Raw genomic sequence first — 20,988 nt, 5'->3', positions numbered from 1 at the left:
GAACCCAGCATACCGACATACCTAAGCTGTTACTCCAGAGAAAGCTAGTTACTGGCCAACGCCTGCTTTATGGTGGCAAGCCTTTCTTTTCTTGATAATGGGAGGAGGTCTTGAGCCTAACTGATCGCACTTATACTGTACTTAGATATGTCATTTAGTCTTGAGAGCACGGTTGTCCTCAGGCGGGCAGCTGTCTCTCTTTGCATTCTTTTTGGTTGACCAATCCAAGGGCCAAGTTTACTTCAAAGGTAGACATGTTGGCCTCGAAGAGAAGTCCAACGCTGTGATCACTCTTCCTTCTTGGTCAAAAAGTTAAAGCAGCGCAGGTATTAGAAACACCTTCCTTAATGGAAGAAGGATCAAGGTGATTGCTTGTACCGATGTTTGACAAGCTAGAAAGCAAAAAAAAAATGTTCTCCTTGATAGCAGGCTTGTCTGTTAACAGCAATCAGTACTGTCCCATAGGAAAGAATTTTGCAGTCAATTTCTTATTTGATCTCTGCAAGTAATGCCTGAATCAAAAGCATTGCCTGCAATGATTAGCCTGCATATCTCCTAGCTAAGCCACAGAATCCCGAACTGTGCCGCAGACAGCCACTTCCTAAAGGGCCTCAGGTCTACTCCGAATGACAACGGGGGAGTTGTCCCTGTGCTGTGAATTGTGAATTCTAGTATTCCAAGATAAGAGTTCACTTTGAGCATAATTTTATCTTTCATACATCTGACATTGCACAGCAGGATGCAAAGATAAAAGATTTTGTATGGGGATATACATTACCTGATGGCTCTGCTATTCACGTACAAAGTTTTGTGCTTACTGTGCTTACTGTCTATTACAATATAGGACTTCTACGAAAAAAAGTGTAAAAATATGGAAGCTGCAGGTGCCTCCTCTGCTGGGAAATGGGACTATTGGAAGAGTAAATAAGTATAATGGTCTCTATTGTGCTAATCGTATATCTAAGCCAGTGTACAGCTAGTAGTAGTTAATCACATGCAACTGGACTTTGTTCTGTAATGCTGAAGACAGAACAGGCCCAGTTGAATGTCACTAACTTCTACTAAGAGTAATCTGTTGTCACCGGCATGCCAGTGAAATCGCCCGGATGTTTGAATTTAGTGTGTGGTGGGTTCAGCAAATGGATGTGGTTTCCATTTTACTACTTCTTTTAATCAATGGTTGGCTGTGAATAAAAAAAATAAAAAAACAAAAAAGTAACTAATGAAGATAAGTTACTAGCAGCGATAGTAACTTATCTTCATCGGTTACCTTTTGTATTAGGGATTTATAGTGGCGGCAGTGGTGTTATAAATATTACTTTAAGGCTAGATTCACACCAGTCCGGTGAGAATTCCAGCTCCATTCTCTGTGCGATGAGAAAAAGCAGCAGTTCAGCGATTCCTCGCCGTTGTAGCTGTTGAGCAGGGAAAGGGGGAGGTGTAGTGAGGACTGGGAGAGAATGCCTGTTTACAACGGAACGCATCTGCGAATCAGATGCGTTCCCATAGAAGAATACGTGCCTGCCCTGCCTAAAAAACTTTTTCGGGCAATGCGGAGTGTGAATGCAACGTACATATGTGAACAAGACTGATTGAAACTAATAGTTTTTTCAAATGTTCTGCGAATTGGATGCGGTCCAATTTGCATAGGTGTGAACCCAGCCTAACACGTTTATTGTGCTCTAAATAGATGCATTTACAAGTGTCTGCACACCGTAAAATTGTGTTTCCACTACCTAGATAACGTAGCTATAAAGATGATAATCAATGTGACACTGCTGGCCTACCTAATTAGCAACTAATGTCCAAAAAAACACCAATAGGCCTCTTTCACACAGGGGATCCGTATGTCCGTTTTTCATCCTTCCGTTTTCAGACGAAAAACGGACATACATGTATCCCTATGGAGCGTCGGATGTCAGCGGTGACATGTCCGCTGATATCCGACCCGCTCCGATCCGAAAAGTGTAACGGAGGAAAACCCTACTTTTCCATCCGTTATCGGATGACGACGGACTCTACGGTCCGTCATCATCCGATCCCCCATAGGGGAGAGCGGCTTTCTGACCGACGTACCTGTCATTTTCCTGCTCAGTGGGGATCGGCGGAGCAATCCCCGCTGAGCAAGCGGGTGTTCACTGGGCGGATCATCACTGATCCGCCCCGTGTGAAAGAGCCCATAAGTGAACTTAATGTTACTAATCATCCAATATCTGATGCCAACTCTTTTTGTGAGTAGTAAATAAAAGACCTTATAAATATGATCAGTATACAAAAAAACATATATTACATATACACCATAAACTACACTGGTGTAAGTGATAATTATTTTGCACCTTGACACTGTTTATCGTGTGTGTGTGTGTGTGTGTGTGTGTGTGTGTGTGTGTATATATATAGATATCTATATATATATATAGATATATAGATATATAGATATATATCTATATATCTATATATAGATAGATATATATATATATATATATACACATTTTTTTTTCTTTGTATACTGATCAAATTTATAAGGTCTTTTATTTACTACTCACGATAAACGTTGGCATCACATATTGGACGGTTAGTAGTATTATGTTCACGTATTGGTGTTTATATTTTATTTGGATATTCATTGCCAATTAGGTAGGCACAGCAGTGTCACATTGATTATTATCTTTATATAACGGTTGGCTGTAAAGCGTGTGCTGGTTTCTTCAAAATTTGGTATAATTAGGGCACTGAATCAGATTGGCTAAAAAAAAACTTGTGTCTTATGTTTTTTTTTTTTAGGGCGGACTTTTCGACCGGGCTGGTCCGACGGAACAAATCCGTTGGACAATCCGACCATGTGTGGGCATTATCGGACCTTCAGCGGACATTTTCTGTCAAAAATCAGACGGACTTTAGATTTAGAACATGTTTCAAATCTTTCCAATGGATTCGAGTCTGATCGATCGTCTGTATGCTAGTCCGACGGACAAAAAAAACAACACAAGGGCAGCTATTGGCTAGAAACTTCCTTATTCTAGTCCCTTCGTACGTCATCACGTTCAAGCAAACTGACTTTCGAACGGACTTTAGTCTGTTCGTGTGTGGGCAAATCCGGTCATTCGTAAGTCCATCGTAACTACATCGAAAGTCCGTCGGACGTTTGATGCTGTGTACACGGCATAAAACACTAAAATCTGATCCCATGAGATAAAGGCAGGTGACACGAGGTGTGTTCTATTTGTGCATTAATCTTCTATTGTAAAGGCACTTGGTATGGAGTAACTTGTAAGGGGAAAGTCTAAGTCTTGATTTGTGGTTCTCGTAGAAAAGAAATGAGTTGTTTAACTTCTTTCTGGTGGGTTGTGAGTAACCGTACACAAACTTTGAGTGCTTGTGGAGAATATATCGATCTTCACACAGGTAGGTTATGGGATAGTCATTCTCAATGCTCAAGCGAGCCCAGTCCTAGGTCCACCTTACATCGAGATGGCTAGATGAACTTGGTACAGATGGATTAAGCCCAAAGGTTTCTACTGTTGCAGAGGTCCCATGAGTGGATTTATTACACAGCTGAAGGAACCATATACTATTCAAAAGTATTATTTGCTTGGTCAAAAGATATTTTCGTAGACATCAGTTGTTTTCTAAACAAATATCTCTTTACAAAGAAACTAATCTGTGACAGTAGAAGCCCTTGAACTTTTTCCATCTGTACTGAGTTGTAAGGGGAAGAATTTGGAGCTCTATATTTGAAGAAAAGCATTTGCTAAGGAGGTTCCCGTCTGGGAGCTCCCTGGGCACTCTGGAAGATGATTGCTGTGCCTTCCACATGCCTCTCGGTATTGGATTTTGTCTTCTGTGGTCAATTTTAAGTCTGGCTTCACACACATGGATTTTGGGATGGCACTCCAATGCATATGCAGAGTAGCTGCCGTTGCATTTGCAGTAGAGTGCACTACAATAGACATCGTAGGTGTTGCTGTATTGCTAAAAACGCTGTAGGTGAGGCATTTCATGCGCTAAGGTGCACTGCTATTCCATTAAAAATAACTGTGCTACCATACGACAGTGTTCAAGCGGAGTTCCACCCAAAAATGGAATTTCCGCTTTAAGGGCGCACCTGCAGAAGGAAGATCACCTCTCCCCCCCCTCCCTCTCGGCAATCATCTGGGACAAGTCACAGGTCCCTGATGTGAAGCCACAGCCGGGCGCCCACAGTGACAATGCTGGCACCGCAGAGAGGAGGAGGAGACAAGCGGGGCTTTGTTCCCCCGCTGGACCCTGGGACAGGTAAGTGTCTGATTATTAAAAGTCAGCAGCTGCAGTATTTGTAGCTGCTGACTTGTTTTTTAATTGGAACTCCGCTTTAATGAACAAAAAACACATGCACAAGTGTTTTGGGGGTCCCTGTTGGGTTTTTAATTCTATTTGGGGTTCAGTTTAGGAGAATTCCTCTCACTCAATGTCCTGGTGGTAACGTTTTGATGGAACATACCGTTTGGGGTATAGTTTGCATAGCTGTACCTCCATCGAAACCGCATGTCTTAAACCTCTTGTATTTTACTGTATTATAACTGCATTTTCTCACTTTTATATTGTAAAGCGCTGCATAAACTGTTGGTGCTATATAAATCCTGTATAATAATAATAATGTAAACTCATTCTGTGACAATGGTGCAAAGTCTAATGTTCTCATGAGATATACATCTACACACACACACAATATTACCAAAAGTATTGGGACACCAGCCTTTACACGCACATGAACTTTAATTGCATCCCAGTCTAAGACCCCATAAACACGATCAGATTTTCTTCAGATTTACCAAAATCATGTAGTGCAAGGGCCTGCCTGATTGCATACAAATTGAAATGTCTAAGGTTTGACCTCATATTATATGGTTTTGGTAAATCTGAAGACAAAAATCTGCAGAAAATATAATAGTGTGTGTAGGGTCTTAGTCTGTAAGGTTCAATATTGAGTTGGCCCACCCTTTGCAGCTATAACAGCTTCAACTCTTCTGGGAAGGCTGTTCACAAGGTTTAGGAGTGTGTCTATGGGAATGTTTAACCATACTTCCAGGAGCACATTTGTGTGGTCAGGCACTGATGTGGCCGAGAAGGCCTGGCTCGCAGTCTCTGCTCTAATTCATCCCAAAAGTGTTCTGTTGGGTTGAGGTCAGAACTTGGTGCAGGCCAGTCAAGTTCCTCCAGCCCAAACTCACACATCCATGTTTTTATGGACCTTGCTTTGTGCACTGGTGCACAGTCATGTTGGAACAGGAAGGGGTCATCCCCAAACTGTTCCCACAAAGTTGGGAGCATGAAATTGTCCAAAATGTCTTGGTATGCTGATGGCTTAGGAGTTCCCTAACTAAGGGGCCAGGCCCAAGCCCAACCCCTGAAAAACAACCCCACACCATAATCCCCCCTCCACCAAATCATTTGCACCAGTGCACAAAGCAAGGTCCATATAGACATGTATGAGCGAGTTTGGGGTGGAGAAACATTCTGGAAGAATGGTCAAACATTCCCATAGACACACTCCTAAACCTTGTGGACAGCCTTCCCAGAAGAGTTGAAGCTGTTATAGCTGCAAAGGGTGGGCCAACTTAATATTGAACCCTACGGACTAAGACTGGGATGCCATTAAATTTCATGTGCGTATAAAGGTAGGCGTCCCAAATATTTTTGTTAATATTGTATGTATATATATATATATATATATGTATGTATATATATATTTTTTTTTTTTTTTTTTTTGAATGTTGTTATTATAAACACATTGTTATATGTCTAAATATATTTGGGTCATCACTGATTATATGTTTTCAAGACTCTGCCTGTGCTATCTTCAGATAAAGGGAACAGACAGGGTTGACAGGCTCCAGCCACTTGGGGGCCCTAAAATCCTTAACTGGGTGGAGTGGGAGGAAAGCAGCGGACAGAAGTGGGAGGCAGAGCACTAAATATACACACACATATCTATCTTCATAAGGGATTTCTAGAGCCTGTTCAGTGTCCTTTTCTAGCTGCATTTGGTGTGATGGCAAGACAAAATTTTGTTGCCTCTGTTCAGAAAAAGACTCAATATATATTGTATTTGATTATGGCCAACTAGGTAAAGCAATCAAAATGAAAATCAAGCAATGGATTGTAAAGGAAAACAAAACTTTCAGATGTGAACAGTTTCTGACATCCACAGACATGGATAATAAAAACTGGAATGGAAAAAAAAAAAAAGACCAAAAAAGTCATGCGGTACAATGTGAAGTGGATCAACATGAAAATGTGTAAATATATACAGAGCTTGTATATATTTAATCCATACAGGTAAATATTTACCTATGTACAGGTACAATTACTTTAGACTTTTAGCAGTATTGGCAGGGGTGGACAGACAGAGAGAGGTTAGCACTGGCTTAACCTGCCCATTTGCAGCATGCTCTGTACGCCTGCTAGTCCCCGATCCCCCACAGACTGTGCCTGGACCGCCAACTGCTGGAGGCCGCTCTGACCTGACTCTCCCTCATTGTCAAGGTTGATTACCTATAACAATTCCTGGTATGTGTAGAGGAGGCCCTAGAAGCACGGAGCTCTGTTCACTACAGTTCTGCAAATAAAATTCTTTTTTAAACCCATAAAATAAACTTCCAAAAAAAGTATAACTGTGATAGCTACATTTTCCTGCAATTCTGTCCTACCTGATCATATCTCTTTCAGATTCATCCAACCATCCCACAATGGGGGGGGGACTTTCCCCAGACTACTATATATCAGTTTCTTCCACAACGGTGAGATTGCCCCACAAAAGTTTGTGTGCCCACCTTTCCCACAATGGTGAAATTTTCCAGTAGAAGTGCGTCCTCCCCTCCTACAAAGGTGACATTTCCCTGCAATTCTGTGTCTCTGCCTTTCCTGCAATGGTGAAATTTCCCCAGGTCAGTTTGCGTCTGTCTCTCCTGTAATGGTGAGACTTTCAAACGGCAGTTTGCGCCTCTACCTCTCCTTTATTGGGGAGATCGCCTCGTGGTAGTTTGTGTTTATGCCCCCTCCTGCAATGGTGGAATTCCCCCCACCCATAGTTTGGGTCTCCACCCCTGCAATGGTGAAATTGCCCTGAAATTGTCTGTGTCTCTACCTCTCCTGCAATAGTGAAATTCTGCCATAGTTTATGTCCCCCACTCCACCTGCAATGGCAAAATTCCCCCACAATTTTCTGTATCTTCACTTCTTCTGCAATGGTGAAAATCCCTAATGGCTGTTTGTGTCCCCATCCCTCCTGTAATGGTCAGATTTAGCTATGATAATTTGTGTCTCTGCCCCCTCCCGCAACGGTGAAATTTCCCTGCGAAAGTTTGTGTCTCGGTCTCTTGCAATGGTAAAAAAGCCCCATGGCAGTTTGTGTCTCCACTTCACCTGTAATGGTAGATCAACTCATGTTAGCTATGTGTCTGCCCTCTTCCGCAATGGTTGGATTGCGCCGCCTGCATTGGTGAAATTTCCCCCGCCACATTTGGTGTCCCCCACCACTCCCGCCATAGTTTTTCTCCACCTCTCCCGCAATGGTGCAATCTCCCTGCAATATAGTATGCGTCTCCACCTCTCTTGCTATGCTGAAGTTTCTCCACCCCTTCTGTAATGGTGAGATTTCCCTGTAGTAGTGCCTCTGCCCCTCACTCAATGGTGAACTTTTCCCGCAATTGCAAAGTTTTCAATGAAATCTGTAAAATAACCCCCAGAAAAAGTTGTCGTTGGATAACCCTAATGATGACTATTCAAAACTAAAAGCTTTTGATGGTGTTTATCTTTAAATGTTGACCCTTAAGAAATCTGGTGTTTCCTGAGAGAAGGTACAGAATGTGTGGTGTATCAGATGTGATTATGTTGTACTGATTCGTCCTTCCTGCCCTGTATGGATGCATACTAATCTGTGCACATTTCCCTGGGTACATGTCTCGCAGTGGCCCCCAACACTTGTCGGTCGGTGCAGGAACAGCAGTGCTGAGCTCCCTATACAATGCTATTGCAGGCCGTCCAGCTAATTGCACTGTTTTTTGTTTTGTTTTTTGTTTTTTTTAGAAGAAGAAAAAAAAAAGTGTTCGGACCCTCTCCTTGCATACACGTTCCAGCATTTATGGCGTGTTAATGTCTGTGTCCCGTTCATACAGACATTACGACACATATATATGTTGCACATACACAGATCTGTACGGCCAAAGCCCCCAGAACAGAGACGAGTTTCAGTAAGGAAAGCAGAGAATAAAATGTGTTCACAGCAGCTCCAAAAAAAAAAAAAAAAATGTACATCTAACTGTTCCCACAATCCCCAGGGAGGAGCGAGCCACGTCCTGCTATTCCCACATAGGTGATCGATACTGCTCCACTTGGGAGGAGCACACCTTTCCTGATCCAGATATTCCCTACTCATATCATAGACTTCTATATAAATATAAAGGCAACTGCATGCACCTTAGGAAAAACAAAACTCTATTATTGTAAAAAAAAAAGGATCAAGCAGAAAGTACACTGACCTGACGTACCTGTGCCAGTATCGCATTCTGCAGCATCTTCGTCATCACTACCAAGGGAACATTCTGCCGATGACACAATATCATCTGTTGGCTGTGGAGACAAGACAATGCTTAAAGTAGATGTAAACTCCAACTCAAGGACATTTAGATTTCTCTGTTGTCGTAAGCAATAGATTTTTTTTTTTTTTAAAGCAGACCATTATTCAGAATGGGAAGTCAACCTCATTCTCTTCCATACTTGCACTTTTTTTTTTTTTTTTTTTTAATTGACCAGTACCTGTTCCCACTTCGTCAATTCTCGTCTGGTGTGCTTGGCCCATACCCTGCAGCCACCTGAGATTCATCCCAGAAGGCTGCAGGACCAAAGCACTGCTATATCTTGTGCACACATGAGGAATCGGCTCTGAGGCATCAGGAAGTCACCATCGACTCACAAATTAAGGATGTGGGCTCCAGAGAGTCTGAACCCCATGAACTATTGGCTGCGGGAAAGACAGCACTGGACTCTTATCGACTGTTAACGCAGTATTGAAACCAAAAATAAACACTTATTATATTGCAGCTTGTATTTGGTGTCTGAATTCCTTTTTATTTTTTCTGACTTTTTTTTGTTTTTGTGTTGCTAGTCAGATCATCAGGTGAAAATAAAAAAAAAAAACTCTAAAGAAGCCTCCACATGTAAGAATTGGTAAAAGGCAACATATTACCACTGATCTACTGCAGCCCCTTGCTGTCTACATGCACCCAGCATAGGCTGTGTGGAATTTCTCAGGCTGGGTTTCCTGATGGCGACGGCAGCAGATCATGTCTGTGTGACGTGTGTTGCAACAGCCCCTTGTGGTCTCCATCTGAAGCCCAGGTGACAATGCAAGTGCACAGTTGGGAAACCAGAACAGAGCATGGTCACCCTAAAACAGAAAGCGCCTAAACAAGGGGCTTCAAGGCATGAACACCAGGAATTATTTTTGAAGTGTTTTTTCAGGCACTTTTTAAAACATTAAAAGTCAGCAGCCTTAAGTACTGTAGCTGTTGACTTTTAATAAGACACCTACCTGCCCAGGGATCCAGCGCTGTACTCCCCCGGGCCGGTCCTTCTCCAGGCTTTAGATCCCTGAGCCGCCATGTTGAGCATGGGAAGCAAGGCTTCACAATGGGCTCCCTACTGCACGAGCCACTCTGTGTTGTGTGAATGGTCCCGGGCAGTGTTAATTTTGGCAGCAAATTTTGATTTCGTTTTATTCTTATGCCCTGTACACACTGTCGGATTTTCCGACGGAAAATGTGTGATAGGACCTTGTTGTCGGAAATTCCGACCGTGTGTAGGCTCCATCACACATTTTCCATCGGAATTTCCGACACACAAAGTTTGAGAGCTTGCTATAAAATTTTCCGACAACAAAATCCGATGTCGGAAATTTCCGATCGTGTGTACACAAATCCGACGCACAAAGTGCCAACGAGCCAACATCCGTTGGAAAAAATCCATGGATTTTGTTGTCGGAATGTCCGACCGTGTGTACAGGGCATTAGTCTTAGGACTAAAATTGCATTTTAGTTTTAGTCCCATTTTAGTCTTCTGCAAGTGTTTTAGTTTTAGTCGTATTTAGTCAACTAAATCTCCAGTACATTTTAGTCGACTAAAACTCATTTTAGTCGTCTAAAATCTAATGGGTGTAATTAAATTGTAATGCATTAGTTAACATTTCTCTACAATTTCCAAACTCATTATATACTGCTGGAGTGAAGAATCTAATATGTTATTATTTATGGTATTGAAGTATGAACATGCACTACAGACCAGTGTTAATTTTGAAGTCAAATTTCAATTTAGTTTTAGTCTTAGTCTTTTGACTAAAATGGCATTTTAGTTTTAGTCCCATTTTAGTCATCTCAGTTGTTTTAGTTTTAGTCGTATTTTAGTCGACTAAAATAGTATTCATTTAGTCGACTAAAATGTTGTAGTTGACAAAATTAACAATGGTCCCGAATACATGTCAAAACTAGGTACCCGCTACCCAAAAGAGGGGGGAGTAAAGTTTTGCTTTATTGAAAGCTGCAGGATTTAAAAATATATAGAATGAACATGTTAAAAGCTTATAAGATAATTTATTGATTGGATTTAGTATATAATTTATTCCTATTAAAAGGTTAAACATACGATCCCCCCCCAATGTTTTACTATTTCCTCCAGGGAATAGCTTAGCATTGTATCTTGGCATGCTGAATTACTTTTAATATCCCCATTTAGACAGACCAGCCTGATTATTCCAGGCCCACCCCACCCCCCCCCCACCCCCCCACCCCCCAATTTTTTTCACTCCTTTAACCCCCCCCTTCCTTCCTCAACTGATTCAGTTTGTCACGATCAGACAGCCGGGTGATTCATGGCGGTTGCCGATTTGGCTGGTGGTGTAGAAAAGTGCTCTGTTCTGACCTGCCTCCTCCCAGGCTTGAAGTATGTTCTTGTAGGACAAGCATTTACCCTGAAGGTAATCGCTTTATATAAATGTGCATTAACGAGGCCTGCTGCAATTACCATTTTAGTGGCTTCTTGTAATATAAGAAGAAAAACATCTCTTTTACTATTCACATTATGGCATTAAACGCTCCTCCGGCTTCGGCGTTATTAGTCTGCATTCACTGTTAATTCCCTAGAAGAATATCACAGCGATACCCCGGCCGCTTTTTATCTGAGCACATAGCCAACTGCAAGCTGTGTTAATCAGTCACCCGCTGCAAGAATGGCCGTGCAGAGTACTAATCAGTCAGCCTCTGCAAAATATGAACCAAGTGTACCCTGCAATAACCAAGCAGACGTGAAAATTAACCAGCCACACTCTTCAATAACCCGCCACACTTTGGAACAACCAACTGCAATCTGTGACAAACCAACAATCCTCTAGAACCAACCGCAAGAAACCTGCCACCCTGTGATAACCAGTCACACTCCGCAATACAGTAACCCACTACCCTACAGGACAATCAACTTCACACTGTGATATCCCCCACCTTCTGGAACAACACTTTGTGATAACTGCACCCTTACACCTTCTACAACGACTAACCACACTCTCCAAAACAAGTCACCTTCTACAACAACTAACCAGTTTCTACAACGCCAGTCACCTTCTACAACAACTAACCACACTCTAAAATAACACATCATCCTCTAAAACAGTGGTCTCCAAACTGCCCCTTTCCTTGCTTTTATCCGGTCCTTGTGGGACTATTCCTGCCACTGACACAAACAATGGGGCATAATTTCTTCTACTGACAACAATAATGTGGCACTATTCCTCCCACTGACACCAACTATTGCTCCCCCTAATACTAAAGATCGGGCATGGTTTACTCCCACTGGGCACAGTCCGGCTCTTCTAAAGTCTCCTGTTCTAGAACAACCAACTGTGCTCTACAATATCCTGCCATGTTCTAGAAGAGCCAACTATACTCTACAATAATCTGTCACCCAACAGAACAACCAACTGCGCACAACAAAAACCCACTACTCACTGAAACAACCAACTGCACCCTATAATAACCCACCACCCTGTAATAAGCTGCCAATCTCTACAATAACCCATCACCCTCTGGAACAACCAACCACCTACTACAATAACCTGACACCTTCTAGAATAGCCCACCACATGCTACAATAACCCACCACTTCTAGAACAACCCACAGCATTCTACAAAAACCTGTCACCCACTGGAAAAACACTCCGCGATAACCCATCACTCTGCAATAACAAACGGCACTCTACAATAGCCCATCACCCCCGGCACAACCAACTGCACTCTGCTATAACCCGCCAGTCTGCTATAACCAACATGCTACAATAACTCATCACCCTCTAGAATAGGGGTGTCCAACCTGTGGCCCAAGACAGCTATGACTGTGCCCCAACACAAAATTGTGAACTTACTGAAAAATTTAGATTTTTGGGGTTTCTCTTGTAAAAATGTATATACACTTAGCGAATACATGAGGCCGAAGAAAAATTTTACAGTGTCAAATTGACATGTTTGTTTATTTTTTTAATTAAAAAAAACTTAGACTTTAGTAGCACTTTCAGCAATAGTACAGGGTTGATCAGGGTTAAGGGACAAGTTCAGAATTCTATAATGCAGTGCTATCCAACTCCCTACATCACCAGTGGTGAGACAATGCTGCCTTGCAATCCAATCTTTAGCACTAGCAAAAACAAACTGTTTTGCTATCTTCTCAAAAGAAAAATGTCCCAATCTTCACAATCACACCTTATTCATGTCATCAGTTTTCAGCAGCACCTATAATTGTAAGCAACTATTTTAAGGTTTAAACACATGAAGGGCCAAAATTTGAACCAAAATATCAGATGAGCACATTGAGAATTGCTACTACATCATCGGAACAGATATTGTTGCATTCGTTTATTAAAGACAGTGTCAAATATCACATAAGTTATATGTTGACCTCTTTTACTTTTATAATTTTATTACTCAGATAGGTGCATTATCCTTTATCAATGATCATTACCTTTTGATCTGCCCAACTTTTACTGCTCATCAGCTGTCCTTGTTAATGTATTTTATGTGTGGCCCAAGACAATTCCTTGTCTTCCAATGTGGCCCAGGAGGTCAAAAGCTTGGACACCCCTGATCTAGAACATCCAATCATTTTTTTTTTTTAATAAATTCTTTATTGTTCAAGGAATTCAACAATATAATATAGAACAGAAAGGAAAGAACATACAACAGCTCCACGTAATACCAGGCATTATAAAACACAACCAATAATGCAGAGTATACACAAATAAAAGGGCAGGCAATGAAGCCTGTATAAAAAGTGCTAATAATGAGCAGGAGGAACATTCAGCAATAAAACTCAAATTCCGAGATCATTTTTGTATTTTACATTTCTGTAGATAGATCATACAGCAGGTAAATTACAGAAAAGCCTAACCCAAAGGGGGTTATAGAAAGAAAGAAAAAAAAATTTTTAAAAAAAGGGGGAGAAGGGAATGAAGAGGGTAAGAAACGTTCTCCCTCTTGGACAATGCCATGTACCAGATTAAGGAATGCAGACACTTGCCACAAGAGCAAGTCATGGTTGAGAAGCAAGAGAAGTCTGATAGCTGAAGTAAATAATATCTGAAAGAAATAGGGAGTCCAAACTTTCCAGTAGTTGTCCTCCCTTTCCTTCAGAATCATAGTGAGGTTCTAATCTCCTCAATCCTCGCCTTCCACTGGGCTATGGTCAGGGGGCTTGAGCTTTTCCCCAATGTTGGAATACAAGCCTCTGTGGTTGTTAGTAGATGTTTAAGTAGAACATTTTTAAACTTATTGGATAAAGGAGTATCATCCAGCTGGGTTTTTGTTAAGGGTCACTCCCATTAGGGCCTTGATCGTATTTTCTACTTCATCCAAGAAGGCATTACGTTTTGGTCAGTTCCAGAAGATATGGAGGAGTGTCCCCTCAGACTCCCAATTACATTCTGATATAACTGCCACCTTTGACGATCAACTGCACTCTTAAAATATCCCGCCACAATCTAGAATGATCATCCGCTTTTCTGTTAGTCTATGTGGTATATGATCCATGGCGTTGTATGGTTGGGTCTTAATGACTTGCTCTTAATTGTCAATTATGTATGGCACTGTATTTCATTTAGGTTACTATTTACTCTGTAATGTTTTGTTCTTCAATAAAACACTCTTGATTTGTAAAATGAGATACATGTGTAGTGTGTTAAACCTAGTCAATGAGAATCCTATGCACAAAATGAGTATTTGCTGGTAGTAAGAGGCAAACGGCTTCAGGAAACGAGGTGACCTCCAGGCCCCTAGCCCTTCATTTTGCTCTGGCAGTTATTACACACAATCTAAATGACACATATGATGTATAGCCTGCAATAGAGCTAGATAATATACTTATCATGAGAGTAGAGACATCCCAGAGGTCTGTCACTGCTGTAAATAAACAAGAATCCCGATTAACCCTGAACGTCCAGCATCTAAAGCACAGTACACAAACTCTGTGGCGACCTGAGGGTGTTCTAAATCACTGAGCCAGCACTCCAGTGCTATGTACTTACCGGAACAAATTTTATATCTTCCTCAGTGACACGAAGGACACAACAATCATATTTGCTGCTGAATCTTTTCTGTGCAGACCTGCCATATGCCGCTCTAATACCCACACCAGATTCTATCCCTCCGCTTCACAACAAAACAATCCCGCGTACCCGTTTATGTCTACAAATATTTACCAAGCACCACCTGCTGTGCATTGAATTTTTTTCTTCTTTTTTTTTCTTTTTTATCACCTGTTCCCAAAGAAGATTTCCAAGCAGTCACTTACTGAAGTAAACCAGTATGTTCTAGTAAATCTGGAACCTTAGCAACAAAAATAAAATGATTTGAGGTTTTAGTCACTTGTGCCTCTCAGAAGTATCTCCAAGCATGGATTACTGCTCTGTACATCTGCAGAAATGGGAAGGCAACTGGTACTCCCTGCAGTCATCATTTTTCCTCCCTGACCCAGCTAGGGGAACCACTTTTCTCCTCTTTCCTTCATTTTTAAGGTAAAGAAAAGCCAAAACGCCAAGTAATGCATCTGGTCTGTCCATGTGTTTGGGGTTCACATGCTCAAAGGAAAGGTCAGAAATGGCACCCCTCATACTTTAACTCTTCAGCGTCCCCCAGATATGAATATGCTGGTTTTGGGTAAAATGGCCCATCAATATATCAACCACCCTGATCTTAATAGATAACCATTTATCTCAGACATGTCTTTCTGCTAATTTCCTCTGCAGGCAGTCTGACTCCAGCTATCTCCTACTCAATATTATTTATCGCTTTAAAAGAAAATGTCCCCCTATTGAGGAGCTCTGCTTCATTTGGAAATACTTTGGCATGTGAAAATGTTATGCATTTTACGTTTTCAGTACTATCCCCTCTTTTACGTCATATCTGCCCACTGAATACATCTGAGTGAATACATAAAACTCCACAAGCCTGCCCTACTACATTACAACCTTCCACCTTCTTTGCACAAAGTCTAATCAATCATTATATTATCTTGGTAATATATTTATTGAGCCCTCCTAAACTGGAGCACAATATTCCAAGAGCGATTTGACTACAGTTTTACACAGATGACCTATTTCTACTTTCTGGTATTTACTCTCAACTATGTCATCCAGAATTCTGTCTGATTAGATGAATTCACCTGAAAGTGATCAGAAAGGTAAAACCAGGACTCCTGAAGCGATAGAAGATTCTCACTGAATCAGTGTCCAGCAGGGTGAAATTACATCCAAGTTACACATTCTGTCTAGGATTACTGGGTCTATTTTATAGGGGCATGATTGGCATTTGCCCCAGGGTCTCTGTGGGCTTACCAACAGTTTTACTAAAGACTGGATTACAAGGCAGCATTGTCTCACCACTGGTGATATAGGGAGTTGGATAGCACTGCATTATAGCATTCTGAACTTGTCCCTTAACCCTGATCAATCCTGTACTATTCCTTGAAGTGATACTAAAATTAGAGCTGCACGATTAATCGTTATCACAATTGTTTCCCCGTTGTGATCTTGATAAAGTATTTCTCAATTCTTTCTATGCAGAGAATTCTCTCTGCTCTGCTAAAGCCAACAGCCGTCAAAAGGAAGGAAAAAAAAAACAAAAAAACAGGCAGTCTGCCAAGAATCAAAACATTATTTGGCCCCTTTCACATGTGCAGATCTGTATTCATTCATCTGCTCGCTCAGCAGGGATCGCTCCGTTGATCTCCACTGAGCCGGCAGATGAAGTCCGTCTCTGCATACTGTGCAGGGACGGACCTGTCAGATCTCCGCTCTCCTCTATGGGGGGGGAATCGGATGAAAACGGACCGCCAGTCCGTCCGTCTTCATCCAATCCGCCAGACTGATGGAAAATAGGACATCCATCCGTCTGGATTTAGCGGATCGGGTATCAGCGGACATGTCACCACTGACATCCGTTGGTCCATAGAGATGTATGGAGCGACTGTTCAGGTCCGCCTGAAAAAACTGACAAGCGGATCTGAACGGTCCTCACGTGTGAAAGGGACCTTTAGCAGTGGAAATGAGGGATGTTTAACCACTTTAAACACTAAACCTTTTTCTGACATTTGTTTGTTTCAAGTTAAAACAATTTTTCTTTGCTAGAAAATTACTTAGAACCCCCCAAACATAATATATATATATATATATATATATATATATATATATATATATATATATATATATATATATATATATATATATATATATATATATATATAAATTAATTTTTATTTATTTTTTTTTGTAGAGGCCCTAGAGAATAAAATGGTGGTTGTTGCAATATTTTATGTTACACTGTATTTTTTTGGGAAAAAATTACACTTTAATGAATTGAAAAAAAAACGAATCCCTAAAGTTAGCCCAATTTTTGTATAATGTGAAAAATTTTATGCCGTGAGAATTGTGATCTTTTTATTCTAAGCAAAAAAAATTGTGATTCTCATTTTGGCCAGAATTTTGCAGCTCTATACTAAAGTCTAAGTTTTTTTCATTCAAAAATAACAAACATGTCACACTTACCTGCTCTGTGTAATGGCTTTGCACAGAGCAGCCCAGATCCTCCCTTTCTCGTGTCCCTCACCAGTACTCTTGGCCCCTCCCTCCTACCACACCAGCAAGCACCTTTTTATGGGGACACCGAGTCTACCCGCTGCTCTGAGTGTCCATTTAGACACGGAGACCCGGTTCAGCCCTACCCCCTCTTTCTCCCCATTGGCTCACTGACTTTGACAGCAATGGGAGCCAATGGCACCGTGCTGCTGTCTCAGCCAATGGGGAGGAAGAGTCACTGACAGCAGAGTCTCTCGTGTTCAACATCGCTGGATTGAGATGGGCTCAGGTAAGTATGAGGGGGGATGCTGCACAGAAATGATTTTTTATCTTAAAGTGGATGTAAACCCTCACATACACCCAGTGAAGTGAACAGCCTCAGATACACAGGGATGAATCAAATCTCCCTACATAAAGTTTTACTTGTATCTGCTTGCTATATTCCTTAGAATTCTTACATTATGTTAGAATTTTTACTTCCTCATTCAGCAGTAGGAGTGTAGCCTTTGCATACACTGTGTGATTGCTGATTGGAGGAAAGGCACACACCCCCCACACCACATAGGCAGAAGAAGAAAGATACTTTCAGAGCTTTGCTGTGACAAGACAAGCTCTCTGCTAATCTATTTATAGCATCCACCCCAACACAAATCTCAGGCTGCTTTCATCTCCCCTCTCTGAGAACTTGTCAGAAGTTATCATGCTGATAATAGAGACAGCAGAAAGACAATGGACTCAGGGCTTTGGAGAGAGATAAGTAAACACCACAGATATATGTGCCTAGGTCAAATTTCATGAATCGGGTTTACATCCACTGTAATGCATAGAATGCATTAAGATAAAAACCTTCTGACTTTGCAATCACTTTAGCTTAGACATACACTAAAACTTTTTCCAGTCCTATAAGAGATGCAAAAGTTCTTCTAAAACGTCTAAAGCATTGGATATATATTTCCTTTGTGTTCCTTCCCTGATCCTTTTCTCCATCCTTTTGTTGCGCCTTCTTTCTCTTTTCTCCCTGTTCCTCCCAACTTTAGGCTACTAGAGAAGTGGAACCCCCTTGATCACTCAAGGTCTTCCACCTGCTGGCACACATGAGTGCCTTTTCCTGTTTCATTGCCAATGTTTTGATGTTTGGTCCCCCTCTAGGATTGTTGTCTTAGTGCTCTTTGTCAGTCGTTCATATGTTGGGGTTTCTATTGATGTACTTAACTGCATCTCTCTAATGTCTGTGTTTTTCTATGACTTCTTTATATGAAGGAATTACAAAAAAAAGGGGGCAGTCAGAAAACTCCTCCTACAAGAAGGGTTCTATCTACACAGTGTGTGTTTGTGGGGTGGGGTGCAGGGGACAGAGGACACTACAGTGGGGGGGGGGGGGGGGGGTGCAGGGGACAGAGTAGAGCTGCGTGACTAATCATCAAGAAACGTTACCGCGATTTTTTTCCCCCGTTGCGATCTTTACAAAGGGTTTACCGATCTTCCCAATCTTTGGTATGCAGAGAATTTTCTCTCTGCTCTCTGCCATCAAAAGTCAAAGTCTGGGCAGTCTGCCAAATTTTAAAACATTCTATCGGTGGAATGTTAAGTCTAAACATTGTATCAATTTGTCTTTTACATCAAAGGAAAAGACTTCTGTATGTAAATTAGGAACATTTACCCACTTAAACACTAAACCTTTTTTCTGACAAGTTGTTGTTTTCAAGTTAAAATCATTTTTTACTAGAAATTGCTAGATGGTACTTAGAACCCCCCAAACATTATCTATATTTTTTTTTAGTAGAGACCCTAGAGAATAAAATGGTGGTTGTTGCAATATTTTATGTCACACTATATTTGTGCAGCAGTCTTTCAAATGCAATCTTTTGGAAACAATCACTTTAATGAATAAAAAAACAAAACTAACCAGTAAAGTTAGCCCAAATTTTTTTTGTATAATGTGATAAGATTTTACGCCGCGAGAATCATGATCTTTATTCTAAGCAAGGGGACAGAGGACACTGTTATAGGGGTACAGAGGACATTGCAATAGGGGGGGGGCCATATTAGGGACCCCGTCTCCCCTGGGGACAGAGACCCATCTCCCCTAAGGGCAGGAATGCTTTTTTCCCCCCTAGAGACAGGGACCTCATCTCCAGACCATGCTGGGTGGTAGGGCTGGCGCCAGCCACCCTTGGGTGCCAGGATGGGGGCAGTAAAATCCAAATCTCCATCTCCATACCATGCTGGGTGGTAAGGCTGGCGCCAGCCACCCTTGGGTGCCAGGATGGGGGCAGTAAAATCCAAATCCCCAGCTAAGGGATTGGATCCGGCCCTTAAGTGGAAAAAGGTTGCTGACCCCTGCTTTAAGATGTACTTTATATGAGCAAATGTATAAAGGGTTGGATTTCAAATTCACTTCCTAATTTGCATCAAATTAAAAAACAAACATTTACCCACAGCAAGAAGACCACAAAATGTCGTCTACATGGAACATTCACCTTACTTTATCTGAATTTGTAGATTCAAAGCTTTTCCCTTTTCCCAATGATCCCCCACAGGGACTCATACAGCCAGACCACATTTGCCATACATTTTTTAAATTCTTCTATTTGCATCTGCCCTCTGCAACAGTTATGGGTGACTTTTAGGGTGTATTCACAACTTTGTGGCATAATTGTGCCATTCATTTTGTGTGTGTGTGTGTGTGTGGGGGGGTGCGGCCCTATATGGCCCAATAGTATGCCACATACTGCATGCTATCGTTCGTATGGCAGCACACCACAAAGGTCTGCTTGGATTCTCCATTCTTTTCACAGCCAGGCTTCTAAATATGCTTCACGTGTTTTCTGTTTTTCTGAACTGAATATTGGCCCAATTTTCCTCCAGACATTATAAGCCTTCCCCATGCAGACTCTGTTTGCAGTATAGATAGGAATATACAAAATGTTTATCATGTTGCGGGTTAAAGTTAAGCATCTGGGATCGGGGACGAATTAGCTGCATTAGGAGAGGCTCATAATGTGTCCTGGGCTCTGGCAGAAGGAGCCATCTCTCATTTTAATGCAGCGTGCGAGCCGCCAGAAGTTATCAGCAGCCCTCCTGAAAGCGGCAGATAAATCTGAACCTCCCAAGCCTGGTGTCAGGGGCTGATTTGTGTTCTGCCAGCGGTGACTTATGTCTTCTTTAATTCACTCTCTCGCCATTCACTCCTTCGTTAAGTTTTATCCTCCTCGTTTTTTTATAGAGAATACACAAAGGAGGCTCGATTAGCCGTAACTCACACAGGGTGCGGAGAAAAGCGCTCATTATATTCTAGGTGGAACAGCACAGGCATTGAATGAATGAGACATTCTGCCTGTTATACTAGTCTACATTACAGCATTTTATCCTCATTATTGGGATGTGTCAGCCCATAATACGTCCACTGCACCTTTGTTATTCAGAGCAGCCCAGAATCCCGCTGGCTTTTACCTGCTGCAAGTCCAAAAACGAATTTTTGGTACTCAATACGATTTTCCATTCACCAAAGGGACATGAATAGAGCGCCATACCGAAACTGTGATTCTAAAGCTGGCCATACACCAGTACAATTTTTTGCAAAAAGATTTGCTCTCAGGAACTTTGATTTTCTAATGGTTAATAGGGTCAAATCAGCATTCGTTTTCAAACGTAGTGATAACAAAATTTAAATGAACAGGATAGAAATTTTTTCTTGAATGTATAAAATTCTAACTGCGAACGTGATTTACATTCAAGAAAAATCGTACATAATGAAAGCGGTTTCGATAAATTGTTATTCAAAGGTTTGTAAACATACAGTGCCTTGCAAAAGTATTCACCCCCTTGGAATTTTTCATGTTTTG

General features: G+C 41.5%; 1 protein-coding gene across 16 annotated transcripts in view; it reads right to left on the bottom strand.

Annotated features, from left to right (window-relative positions):
* The window catches only part of NRXN3 (neurexin 3), a 460,573-nt gene that overhangs the window by 20,557 nt on the left and 419,028 nt on the right, over positions 1 to 20,988 (bottom strand). For 11 of the 16 annotated variants that reach the window (XR_012237139.1, XM_073610156.1, XM_073610159.1 and 8 more), the window contains one exon: positions 8,520 to 8,610. Coding sequence is in view for 14 of the 16 variants with exons in the window: in XM_073610156.1 (XP_073466257.1) it covers positions 8,520 to 8,610 (91 nt within the window). In the remaining 2 variants the exon portion in view is untranslated. The remainder of the gene's footprint in view (positions 1 to 8,519; positions 8,611 to 20,988) is intronic. The other 5 variants (XR_012237140.1, XM_073610163.1, XM_073610164.1 and 2 more) reach the window with 1 other exon arrangement.

The sequence above is a fragment of the Aquarana catesbeiana genome, linkage group LG13 (assembly GCF_042186555.1).
Source record: "Aquarana catesbeiana isolate 2022-GZ linkage group LG13, ASM4218655v1, whole genome shotgun sequence".
Taxonomy (NCBI): Eukaryota; Metazoa; Chordata; class Amphibia; order Anura; family Ranidae; genus Aquarana; species Aquarana catesbeiana.
This window is presented reverse-complemented; position numbering and strand designations above follow the sequence as displayed.